Source organism: Dermacentor albipictus, chromosome 2 (genome assembly GCF_038994185.2).
Source record: "Dermacentor albipictus isolate Rhodes 1998 colony chromosome 2, USDA_Dalb.pri_finalv2, whole genome shotgun sequence".
Taxonomy (NCBI): domain Eukaryota; kingdom Metazoa; phylum Arthropoda; class Arachnida; order Ixodida; family Ixodidae; genus Dermacentor; species Dermacentor albipictus.
In genome coordinates, this window is record NC_091822.1 from 207318651 (window position 1) to 207331927 (window position 13277).

The following is a 13277-nucleotide window of genomic DNA, read 5'->3' on the forward strand; positions in this document are numbered from 1 at the left end:
CTACGGACTCTTTCACCAGCGAAGTACGTGGAAGGCCCTGCCACAGCTGGCCACAGTTCGATCACTTATTCGGCACTAGGTGGCGGCAATGGCGGGATCGGTCTCGGCAGCGCAGAAATGAACGCCATTGACTAGGAGCGGTTCTAATTCTAAATAATGCCGCTTCGTATTGACTACATTGACCGCAAGCCGAGAGTTTCCGAACATCCGTCAGAAAAGTTTGAATCGCTCTGATTGAGCAGCTCTGCCATGTCGGCGCGAAGGCAAGTACTGTGCGTTCAACCCTTCGCCGGCAGTTGCTTTCCCTCTTTTTTTTTTTTTAGCATAACTTGAGACGTGCTTTGGGAGTTCATTCATGCTCACGGAGCCTGCGTAAAGTCACTTTCAGGTCACCCCTTTCTTTTTTTTTTTCTGCACTTAGTTGCAGATAAGCTTTGTTGTGTGCATAGCTTGTGTCAGCGGCAGTATGTTCGTGACTGAACGCTGACGCGTTGCGCAGATAAGCATCCCGACTCTGTTGCCGAGATTCGCTCGTTCCTCGTAACCAGCGGCCTGAGCCGACGAGGTGGCCCACTTTTCGCTTTTATACGCACGAGACTGCGTGCACATTTGGGTCGCGTTTATGAGCTACTAGCTATTGGATACACGAAGACTGCGATGCGCACGAACACAGCGCTACTTTGCAAGGTTTGTTCCCGAAAAGACGATAAAACGGAAGTGCATAAAGGGAAGGGAAATTTTGAAGGACCATCCACCTTCGGGGTGCCGTAATTATCAAAAAAAGTAAAAAAATCGTGCACCGGCTCTGAGTTGGAATCAAAGAGGCCTCCAGAGAGCACCGGGTGCCGTCGAAATCGTATTCGGTGGGAGCGTGCTCGAAACTTTTGCTTGCTGGCATTGACCATAGAAGGGGTTGACGCCGGCGATGTTGGCACTGACATTTGCCGCGAAGGACAGAAGCTGAGCACACGGTCAGAAGCATCACAAGATCTTTGGCTTGCACTGCTTTCATTTGGCAACGTGACGGGCCATTGGTCACCTTTTCTGCACGTTACTTTGTTGCGTTGCATGTTCACCATAATGATTGTGTCTCACATTTCTTAGAAGCACACGGTCTTCCCACCTAGCTCTCGGCACTACGTTAAGGCTGGAAACAATAAATACACTCATTTAATTTTGTGCATTTTAGTGCTGTCGAGCATGTGCTAAGCAGATGCACTGGGCGGGTGGCTTCTGCTCACTAATTTCCTGTCATCCAATAAGGATGCACCGCCTTTCGGCTAGCTTACAAATTTTTTGGTTCAGAGCAGTGTATTACTTGCTGATCATTTATTTAACACTATTTGGCGTTCCCTTCAAACTACGTACTTTGCTCCTTCAACATCTGGTGATGTGATGTACCTGTGTTGTTTCACTGCTGTCATGGTGCGGCGCCAGATACCTTTTCATTTGTTTATTTGCAATTTGTATATGTGTCCAAATAATTTAGTATCAGGGAAATTAGCTTGTGTTGCACCTGTGGTGCCGTAAACATTGTCATTGATGTTTATGCAATGGGCTGGATTGGTAGAAGAGCATCCTTGGCAATGTGTTCTGTCAGTCACTTTTGTTTTTAATGTGACCAATTCCAGTATCTCCGATCTGTTGGAATGGCCTCTGAGGCTCACTGGCCCATTTCAAGCTGGTATTTCTCCAGTTATGCCTAACTGTTAGGGCTTACATTAGTTTCTTTCACACACAGTTTGGGGATGACTTTGGTAAATGTAACATTCACTCAAATACGGTAACAATCTTAAAACTGATGTCATTTTTTTCCGATCTCTGCCAACCTGTGCTTGCATTTAGCACGAACTATTTACAGCAGTGTGAAAAAATGCATGCAGCCGTGCATTGTGCAGCGACTGCAGAAATCTGGCCCCTTGCACTGTGTCTGGCTCTCATTCCGACCAGCTTGCTTTCCATGTTCTTATATTGGACCTAGCTGATGTGACAGGCTTGACTGCTCTCAATGTAGTCAACCAATTAACGTCCAAGAAAGATCTAGCAGTTAGACTTTATTGATATTTGCTACTTGATATTTTCATACTCTTTTAACTCCTTATGATTGTGTACCTCATAAAGTATGCTGGGCCTTTGTTGAAGCAAGACGTGATGCAGGAGGTCCTCAAAAGTATATGCTGTATTTCAGAACTTTGTAAAACAAGAAGGCTCGCAGCAAAGAGTCACACAAGACTTCTTGCAGGCCCACTTAGCTTTCTGATGGCAAAATTAGCATTTTAGTGGGAATAATTCTTTGTTATGGTGGTGTTCTTACTATTCAAGCGTGTAACATATGATGCACAGGTAATATCTACAATTAATTTACGGCCCTCAGTCCCCAGCAGCTGCGGAGCACCTGTCCATCGCGGCGGTCAGACCTGTAACGCAGCAGTGGGTGCTAAGAATCTCTGGGTCCGGACAGGCCACTAATGGAAACTTTTAATTGCCGAACTCTTTCGAGTGAGGCTAGCTTAGCAGTACTGTTCGAGGAACTATCAGACATTGTTTGGGATATCATCGGCCTTAGTGAGATTAGAATTGGTGAGGCTTATACGTTGCTGAATAACGGGCGTGTCCTCTGCTATAGAGGTGTCCCTGATAAGAAGCAATACGGAGTAGGATTCCTAATCCATAAGGACATAGCAGGCAACATTGATGAACTCTGTAGCATTAATGGGAGGGTAGCCGTAGTCGCAATTAAACCTAATAAGAGGTATAGATTAAAGGTAGTACAAGCCTATGCTCCAACATCCAGCCACGATGATGAGGAAGTAGATCAGTTTTGTGGAGATGTTGAATTAGCGATGAGAAAAGTGCGAACTCGTTATACAGTAGTAATGGATGACTTCAACGCAAAAGTGGGGAAGAAGCAGGCGGGTGAGCAGGCAATTGGCAACTATGGTGCCGATTCTAGAAACGCTAGAGGAGAGGTGCTGGTAGAATTCGCAGAAGGGAATAAGCTGAGAATAATGAACACCATTTTCAGGAAGCGTAGCAACAGAAAGTCGACTTGGAAAAGCCCTGATGGTGAATCAAGGAATGAAATTGATTTCATTCTTTCTGCCGATCCCAGCATAGTGCAGGATGTAGAAGTGATAGGTAGGGTAAAGTGCAGTGATCATGGGTTAGTAAGCGCTAGGATTCACTTCAATTTGAAGAGAGAAAGAGTAAAATTGGTCTAGAAGAAAGAAGTCAACTGAGAGGCATTAAGGGTAAAAGCAGACAAATTTAGCTGTTACTTGCAAACAAATTTGCAGCCTTAGAACAGAGATGATGATGACATAGAGTTAATGAATGAAACCGTAACGATGCTGGCTTCAGAGGCAGCAACTTAAGTGGGAGGCAAGGCACCAAGGCAACCAGTAGGCAAGCTCTCCCAAATAACAAAGGACCTAATAAAGAAATGACAAACAATGAAAGTGTCCAACTCAAGAAATGTAGAATTCTCGGAACTATCAAAACTGATAAACAAGGCAAAAATAAGTGATATCCTAAATTTTCGTGTGAGAAAGACTGAAGAAGCTGTAAAAAATGGACACAGCCTGAAATCAGTGAGAAGGAAACTTGGCATAGGACAAACAAAGATGTATGCACCACTTAAAGATAAGCAGGGTAATATCATCAGCAATCTTGAAGGTATAGTAAAGCATCGGAATAATTCCATACTGACCTGTACAGTACCCAGAGGAGTCGTAATGAACAGGATACAGAAACTCCTCCTATAACTGGCAACGAGGTCAGAAGGGCCTTGCAAGACATGAAATGAGGAAGAGCGGCAAGAGATGGAATAACAGTCGATTAAGTCAGACATGGAGGAGACATAATGCTTGGAAAACTGGCGGCTCTTTATACGAAGTGTCTGTCGACTGCAAGGGTCCCAAAAAACTGGAAGAATGCAAACATCATGCTAATCCACAAAAAGGGAGACGTTACAAAATTGAAAAATTATAGACCCATTAGCTTACTCCCAGTATTACATAATATATTCACCAAAATAATCTCCAATAGAATAAGGGCCACTCTGGACTTTAGTTAACCAAGGGAACAGGCTGATTTCATGAAGGGATACTCTACAGTGGATCACATTCATGTCATTAATGAGGTAATCGAGAAATCCGCTGAGTACAATAAGCCTATCTATATGGCTTTCATGGATTACGAAAAGGAATTTGATTCTGTCAAGCTATTGGCAGTCATAGAGGCATTACGCAATGAAGGAGTACAGACCGCTTACATAAATATCCTGGAAAATACCTACAGGGATTCCACAGCTACCTTAATTCTACTCAAGAAAAGTAGGAAGATACCTATAAAGAAAGGAGTCAGACAAGGAGACACAATCTCTCCAATGCTATTCACTGTGTGCTTGGAAGAAATATTCAAGCTATGTAACTGGGAACGTTTGGGAGTAAGGATGAACAGCGAACACGTCAGCAACCTTCATTTTGCCGATGACATTGTTCTATTCAGCAACACTGCAGACAAGTTACAAGAAATGATTCAGGACCTTAACAGAGAGAGTAAGAGTGGGGTTGAAGATTAATATGCAGAAGACAAAGATAATGATGAATAGCCAGGCAAGGGAACAAGCATTCAGGATCACCAGTCAGCCTCAGAGAGTTGAAGATTGACAAAGAAGCTTGAGACCAAGTTAAGAACTGTACAAAGAGCGACGGAACGAAGAATGCTAGGCATAACGTTAAAGGGCCCCTCACCAGGCCTCATAGAAAATGTTGGTTATACACTGGAAGTTCTTACGTGTCCTCTAGGGAGCGTTGTGCCGCAAACAAGGCGGAAAATAAGTGATACGTATTCGAAATTACAATGTGAGAAAGACTGAGGAAGCCGTAAAAAATGGTCGCAGCCTGTAATCTGTAAGAAGGAAACTTGGCATACGACAAACCACTATGTATGCACTGAAAGGTCAGCAGTTTAATATCATCGGCAATCTTGAAGGTATAATAAATGCAGTGGAAGAATTCTATACTGGCCTGTACAGTACCCAGAGGACTCGGGAGAATTTCATTCGGAACAATAATGAACAGGATACAGAATCTCCTCCTATAACTAGAGATGAGGTCAGAAGGGCCTTGCAAGACATGAAACGGGGAAAAGCGGCAGGAAAAGATGGGATAACAGCCGATTTAATCAAAGATGGAGGAGACATAATGCTTGGCAAACTGGCTGCTCTCTATACGAAGTGTCTATTGACTGCAAGTGTCCCAGAAAACTGGAAGAATGCAAACATTATACTAATCCACCAAAAGGGAGGCATAAAGAACTAAAAAAATTACAGACCCATTAGCTTACTCCCAGTATTACATAAAATATTCACTAAAATAATCTCCAATAGAATAAGGGCCACTCTGGACTTTAGTCAACCAAGGGAACAGGCGGGCTTCAGGAAGGGATTCTCTAGTGGATCAAATCCATGTCATTATTCAGGTTATCGAGAAATCTGCAGAGTACAATAAGCCTCTCTGTATGGCTTTCATAGATTCCGAAAAATAATTTGATTCAGTAGAGATACCAGCAGTCAGAGGGATTGCGTAATCCCGGAGTACAGACCACTTATGTAAATATACCTTGGAAAATATCTACAGAGATTCCACAGTCACCTTAATTCTACACAAGAAAAGTAGGAAGATAGCTATAAAGAAAGGAGTCAAACAAGGAGACGCAATATCTCCAATGCTATTCACTGTGTGCTTGGAAGAAATATTCAAGCTATGTAACTGGGAACGTTTGGGAGTAAGGATGAACAGCGAACACGTCAGCAACCTTCATTTTGCCGATGACATTGTTCTATTCAGCAACACTGCAGACAAGTTACAAGAAATGATTCAGGACCTTGACTGATAGTGTGTTAGAGTGGGGCTGAAGATTAATATGCAGAAGACAATGATGAATAACCGGGCAAGGGAACAAGAGTTCAAGATCGCCAGTCAGCCTCTAGAATCTGTGAAGGAGTATGTTTACCTAGGTCAACTAATCACAGGGAACCCTGATCATGAGTAGGAAATTCACAGAAGAATAAGAATGGTTTGGATCGCATACAGCAGACATCGTGAGCTCCTGACTGGAAGCTTACTGTTATTATTGAAAAGGAAGGTATAAAATCAGTGCATTTTACCGGTGATGACATATGGGGCAGACACTTGGAGACTGACAAAGAAGCTTGAGAACAAGTTTAAGGACTGCACAAAAAGCGATGGAATGAAGGATGCTAGGCATAACTTTAAGAGACAGAGAGCAAACAGGTATAGACAACATTCTAATTGACATGAATGGAAAAAAATTGCGCTGCGCACGTCATGTAATGCATAGAGTAGATAACTGTTAGACCATTAGGGTGACAGAATGGGTACCAAGAGAAAGGAAGCACAGTAGAGGACGACGGAAGACTAGGTGGTGCGACGAAATTAAGAAATTTATAGGTGCTAGTTGGAATCGGCTGGCTCAGGACAAGGGTAATTGGAGATCGTGGGAAGAGGCCTTTGTCCTGCAGTGGACATAAAATAGGCTGATGATGATGAATGGGGAAGGGCCTTGATGTTGCTTTCTGAGGTGCACATAGTGTTAAAATAGTATTGATATGTTATGATGGATTCATGCATACAATATTAAAGTATTCAGAGTTTGGTTCAGTGGTGGTTGAAACACTCAACTTACTGATAGCCTCTCCTTCGATGACAGCCAGTTTCTTGCATTGTTGTATGGCTTGCTCGGTGACATTTGTTGGAATTTTCTGACCTATGACGAGATGGGGCTAGCCTCTGGTATCTCTCCTTCTTTTGCGTAGCTCATCTTGTTTCACAGAGGAATTGGCATTGTCTATATTGTTTTCTGCTTCTGACACGTGTACTTCTTCATCTTTATCAGGCGACCACGTTTCATCGCCTAACAAATGTTATCGCACAGCGCAGGAAGCGCCTGCATGTATAGAAAGTTTCTGGAATGTTATCGATGGTTCCATCCGCTGTCTGTAACCGAACCTTGTGTAATCTCGTTGCATGTATGCGCGACGCGAATAATGTAGAACTTTGTGGAAGACATGCGGGTCCCAGTGATTACTCTGGAACATTCGACGACTGATGTATAAAAGCTGACACGCTTCACCCGCTGATCAAATTTTGATGATCGCCGACTGTGTTTGCCGTTGTCGCCATTCTTCAGGTGTAGCCTGCCTTTGTGGGCACAGGTTTGCCCAATAAAAGTTAGTTTCGTCTTTCACAGTATTGCTACTGTGTTCTTCATACATCACTACCACGTGACATCTGATGGAGGTGCTTTTCGTTGATGTACTGGATGCCCCCGACAAGCCGTGATCCAAGCCCGGACTGCAAAGAAGACACCAACGTAGTCACGGATCATCAAGCAAGCCAGCATCTACAACAGCTGCCCCCGGAGCTTGGACTTCTACTTGAGAAGACCAAGAAGATTGTGGCTAAGACAACCAAAATGGCAGCCCTGGTGTCACCCATTGTGTTTCAACAACCCAGAAAGCCCCCTACCTTCCGTGAAGCCACGTCGAAGAATCGGGAAACCTGGCTCGAAACCTTCGAAAGGATTCCAGCCTTCAGCAACTGGATCTCTGAGGATAAGCTACGACATGTGTACTTCTCCTTGGAAGATGCCGCGAGGACTTGGTTTGAGAACCGGGAGTTCCACCCTTACAACATGGGACCTGTTCCGCAGTAACTTCCTGAGGAGGTTCACAAACGTTGTTAGTTACAAAAGAGCCCAAGTTCTGCTGGAAACCCGAGGCCAACCACCCAATAAGACCATCGCCATCTTCACGGAAGAGATGACCTGTCTTTTACGGCACGCTGACCCGGAAATGTCCGAAGAGAAAAAGGTGCGTTCCTTGATGCGAGGTGTAAAGCAAGAAGTTTTCGCCCGACTTATCCGAAACCCATCGAAGACCGTAGATGAGTTCTTGACAGAGGCAACGACGATTGAGAAAACTCTAGAAATGCGCACTAGGCAATATAACTGCCAAGTGCTCACGCCGCGGTCCGCCATCCAAACAATGGGCTTCGGTGATCTCCAAGAGACCATCAGGGTCATTGTGCGCAATTAACTGTGCAAGATGTTTCCTTCCTCGCAACCTCAGGTGTCCTCAGTCGCTGACATCGTCAAGGATGAACTGCGACGGTCACTGGGCGTTACCGAAGTGCAACCCGAATCATCACTTCCAGTGCCGGAAACGATGACCTATGCTGCCATCGCTTGTCGTCAAGGTCCCCCTCTGCAACTGCGCCAGGGCCCTGTAACGTCGCAATTCCCTCGTCCACCGCCGCCAGCGCAGCTACCCGAGGAAGACAGACGTCTGGCACGCTCCTGACCACCGCCCACTCTATCACTGCAGGATAGCCGGACATATTTACTGCCGATGCCCATACCACAAAATGGGACTTCGAGGGTTCGTCGTTAACACGCTGTGCCCACAACTTGGCGAACGACGTTGCATTATTCCCCGCAGGGGCGTCTGTGTCAGCAGGCGTTTGGTGTGTTGCGACACCACGTACCCGAGCACACGAGGGTTGGACTCTCCCGCGTGTAGCCGTGCACGGCTTAGCCGTGTCCGGGGAAAAGGGGATCCTGGGGGTTGAGCCGATGCCGGGTGTTCGGACCTTTAAGGCCCCCCGGCGGAGGCAACACACCTCTTTGGCCTCTGCTTCATGTAGACGGCACCCCCGCACTGACCCACCCGGGGGAATTCGGCAGTCGCCTCTTCCTGTCTCTCTCCCCTCAAGCCTTCGCCTTTATCTCTCACTTTTTAATCTTTCCTGTCTTCTTCTCTTTTCCATTTACTTCCTTTCTCCATGGCGGCAAGGGTTAACCTTGTGTATGTGCCCTCCCTTGGGTATAATATATTAGGTTATAGTGACAATGTACGGCTGGCGCCTGCAGCCTTACCCGTTAAGTGCTGCAGCGTCCCCTAGTTGGGCTCCGTGGTGGGTGGCCGCCATTGCTGCCGAAAACGAAGTAACATACTATGGGAACACCTGCATTTCCCCGCCTACTTGATCGTCACCCTCAGAAAAGGGAATTCACCAATGACTTAAGTACTTGTTTGATCCGCACAAAAGAAACATACCCGAAATACCATGTTGTACATAGTGAGAACGCTGCAAAACAGGCCAGGCTTATTTCACCACTCATAGTTTCAATATCCTTGACCGAAGCCTTAGGGTCAGGTTATAAGGTGAAGAAAATGGCAAGCGGAGACCTACTTCTTGAAATCCCTCAGAAAAATCAGTACGAGAGGCTAGGCAGCCTGCTGACATTTGGTAACATACCAGTTTATGTTACACCACACCGATCAATGAACAGCTCACGCGGAGTCGTATCAGAGGCAGACCTTCAGGATCTGACAGAAGCTGAACTCCTGGAAGGGTGGAAAGATCAAAATGTGACTGATGTAAAACGTATTATCCTTAGAAGAGACAACAAAGAAATTCCAACCAAACACCTCATCTTAACATTTGCAACTAGCGTTCTGCCGGAAACCATTGAAACAGGATACATTAGGCTAACTGTCCGACCATATATTCCAAACCCTAGACGTTGTTTCCAATGCCAAAGGTTCGGCCACGGCTCCCAGATCTGCCATGGTCAAATAACTTGTGCAAAGTGTGGAGTGCAGGGCCACCCCTCTGACAACTGCAGTGGCACACCTCACTGTGTGAACTGCAGTGGTGACCATCCAGCTTACTCACGCTCCTGTCCGAACTGGAAGAAAGAAAAAGACACAATCACCCTTAAAGTCAAGGAAAATATTTAGTTTAAGGAAGCCTGTAAACGGTGCTCACCTTTCCACAGCACACCTTATGCTGATGCAGCGCGTCGGGGAACAGCGTCGCAGCGGCCATTGCCAAGTGCCCAGCCCGCGAGCAGCGAGCAGGTACCTTTCGCTCCTGCCCCCAGGGTGGAAGTAGGTAAGCCTACTCTATCCAACCAGCAAACAGGTCAGGCTACCCTTGGGTTGCCGGCCCCACAAGAATTATCTGCAGCAACCTGCGCTACGAGCAGCGATCCCGCAGGACTGGTAGCGGCCACGAAGGTAGGCGCAGAGGCTGCCTCAACCTCCCCGGCCCCTTCTAGCGCTGGCAACAGCCAGCACAGCCAAATCTCACAGGGAGCCCCATCGACCTCCGGGCTGGTGGGCGCAGGGGTCTTACCTTCCGAGGTGAGACCCTCACGAAAAACTTCTCGCTCGCAAGAGCGCATGTCCGGCACCTCACAAGAGGCAATGGACACAACACCTATCCCCACAGCGCACCAAGCGCCTAAGGAGTGGCGAGGTTCCCTCGAACGCTTCAGAAAAAGCAAAACCCCGGTCACAGGGCCTCGAAAGAGCTCTGTAACTTAAGGCATCACCTCTGTTTCCGTACACACAACACTAGTTTACTTTAAATATGGATACAAAATTATTCAATGGAACATCAGAGGTCTCCTTAGAAACCTTGATGATTTGCAAGAACTCATCCACAAACATAATCAAAAAGTGCTGTGTTTACAGGAAACACACTTAAATCCAAACACACAATCTTTCTCCGAACGTATGTTACGTTTCGCAAAGATCGCGATGATGCCGTCGCATCATCGGGTGGTGTTGCGATTGTCACTCATAAAAGTATAGCCTGTCAACCTTTACAGCTACGAACGCCCCTTGAAGCACTGGCGGTGCGAGTTGTTCTGCTAAACAAACTCATCACTATTTGCTCGCTTTATATACCCCTACATTACAAATTAACTAAACATGAATTTCAGTCCTTCATAGATGAATTGCCAGAACCTTATCTTGTTCTTGGCGATTTCAATGCACACAGCAGCTTGTGGGGAGGCTCTCGTATCGATGTGCGAGATCGTCTCGTCGAACAGTTCCTTTTTTCTTCTGGAGCGTGCCTTCTCAACAAGAAAGAACCCACATATTACTCTCTTGCAAACAGAACCTTTTCGTCAATAGATCTTAGTATAGTTTCCGCGTCTATACTACCCGAACTCGAATGGGAAGTTACGAGTAATCCTTACGGGAGTGATCACTTTCCCGTACTGCTAAGAACATCTAAAGAAAATGAATTTCCTCCAGAAGCTCCTAGGTGGAAGAATACCGACTGGGAGAAATTCCGAACTCTTACTAATATCTCGTTGGCTGATATGTCTTCTTTTGAAATCGATGCTGCTGTGGAGTACTTTACAGCATTCATTATAGATGCCGCATCTAAATGCATATCTGAAGTAAGTGGCTTGGCATGCAAACGGCGCATCTCGTGGTGGAACGACGAATGTAGGACCGCCCGTAAGAAACAAAACAAAGCGTGGGGGTTGCTGCATGTGTCTCCCACTGCAGAGAATCTTATCAACTTCAAAAAAGTAAAATCCCAAGGCAGGCGAACCCGCCGACAGGCCAGAAGAGAAAGTTGGCAGAAGTTTCTATCGAGTATCAACTCATTTACGGATGAGGCCAAAGCCTGGAACAGAGTTAATAGGATAAGAGGGTGACAAGCATATTCACTTCCTTTGGTAAACACACAGGGCGATACACTGCAAGATCAGGCAGACTCACTTGGGGAGCACTTTAAGAGCATGTCAAGTACAACCAATTATTCACAATCTTTTCTTAAATATAAACAAATAGAAGAATGTAAGCCATTCAGAAGAAAAAGTCGAGAGAATGAGCCTTACAACCGTCCTTTTAGTATTGCTGAATTGAGAGCTGCCTTGAGCGCATGCAAGAGCTCCGCACCAGGGTCTGATAAAATCATGTATGAAATGCTCAAAAACTTACACAATGATACGCAAGTTACACTACTCACACTTTTCAACACCATCTGGGATGCAGGGTACCGTCCAAGCGCGTGGAAGGAAGCCATTCTGGTCCCGGTTTTGAAACAAGGCAAAGACCCTTCCTCAGTGGGAAGTTACCGCCCGATAGCCCTCACAAGTTGCCTATGTAAGTTATTTGAAAAAATGATTAATCGGCGACTCATTCATTTCCTTGAACAGAACAAAATGCTTGATCCCTATCAGTGTGGCTTCAGAGAGGGGCGCTCCACAACTGATCATCTTGTACGTATTGAAGGAAACATCCGTGATGCATTTGTACACAAACAGTTTTTCCTATCCATATTCCTCGACATGGAGAAGGCATACGACACAACGTGGTGCTACGGAATCTTGAGAGACTTGTCAGAAATGGGCATTTATGGCAATAGGCTAAACCTAATTGAAAGCTATTTGTCGAATCGTGTCTTCAGAGTACTGTCACATACTTTTATACAGGAAACTGGTGTACCCCAGGGGGGCGTGCTTAGCTGCACGCTCTTTATCGTGAAGATGAACACGCTTCGTGCTTCATTACCGCCGGCCATTTTCTATGCTGTCTATGTGGACGACATTCAAATAGCTTTTAAGTCCTGTAACCTCGCAGTGTGCGAGAGACAGGTACAGCATGGCTTGAACAAAGTATCGAAATGGGCAGAGAAAAATGGATTTAAAATCATCAATCCTAACAAAAGTTCTTGTTCTTTTTACACGAAAGCAAGGCCTGATCCCGGATCCTTGCTTAGAACTGTGTGGACAACAGATACCTGTAAATAAAGAACACAAATTCCTTGGTATTATACTTGACGATAGACTCACTTTTATTCCACACATTAAATATCTGAAAGAAAAATGTCGAAAAACAATGAACCTAATGAAACTTCTATCTAAGACAACGTGGGGTAGTGACAGAAAGTGTCTAATAAATCTCTACAAGAGCCTAATTCGGTCACGATTGGATTATGGTGCCGTAGTGTATAACTCTGCCGCCCCGAGTGCGCTAAGGATGCTGGATCCTGTCCACCATCTGGGCATCTGCTTAGCAACTGGCGCCTTCAGAACAAGCCCGATTGAAAGCTTATATGCCGAATCCAATGAGTGGCCTCTCCACTTGCAGAGATCATACATCAGCTTTACATATTTTCTTAAAGTGCACTCTAATCCTGAACATCCATGTTTTAATACCGTTAGTGATGTGACGTGTGCTACACTTTTCCGCAACCGTCCGTCTATAAGACGGCCTTTCACACTGGGTGTGAAGGACCTTAGCGATGAAATGCATGTCCCACTCCTGGAGCACCGCTTAATGCGCCCAACCAAGCTATTACCTCCTTGGGACTGGCAGGTCACAGAATGTGACGTATTCTTTCTAAAAGTTTCAAAGCATGCTTCAGAGGTAGAAATTC

At 45.6% G+C, this 13277-nt stretch overlaps 1 protein-coding gene across 7 annotated transcripts in view; it reads left to right on the forward strand.

The window, feature by feature from the left end:
- The first annotated feature begins 77 nt into the window (after positions 1-77).
- LOC135903419 (tyrosine-protein phosphatase non-receptor type 11-like) overlaps positions 78-13277 on the forward strand; it is a 256113-nt gene continuing 242913 nt past the window's right edge. For 3 of the 7 annotated variants that reach the window (XM_065433750.1, XM_065433751.1, XM_070534633.1), the window contains exons 1-2: positions 78-263; positions 11891-12001. In XM_065433750.1, the coding sequence (XP_065289822.1) occupies positions 250-263; positions 11891-12001 (125 nt within the window). In that variant the 5' untranslated portion in view covers positions 78-249. Of the gene's footprint in view, positions 264-545; positions 688-11890; positions 12002-13277 lie in introns of those variants that run through there. The other 4 variants (XM_065433748.1, XM_065433752.1, XM_065433749.1 and 1 more) reach the window with 4 other exon arrangements.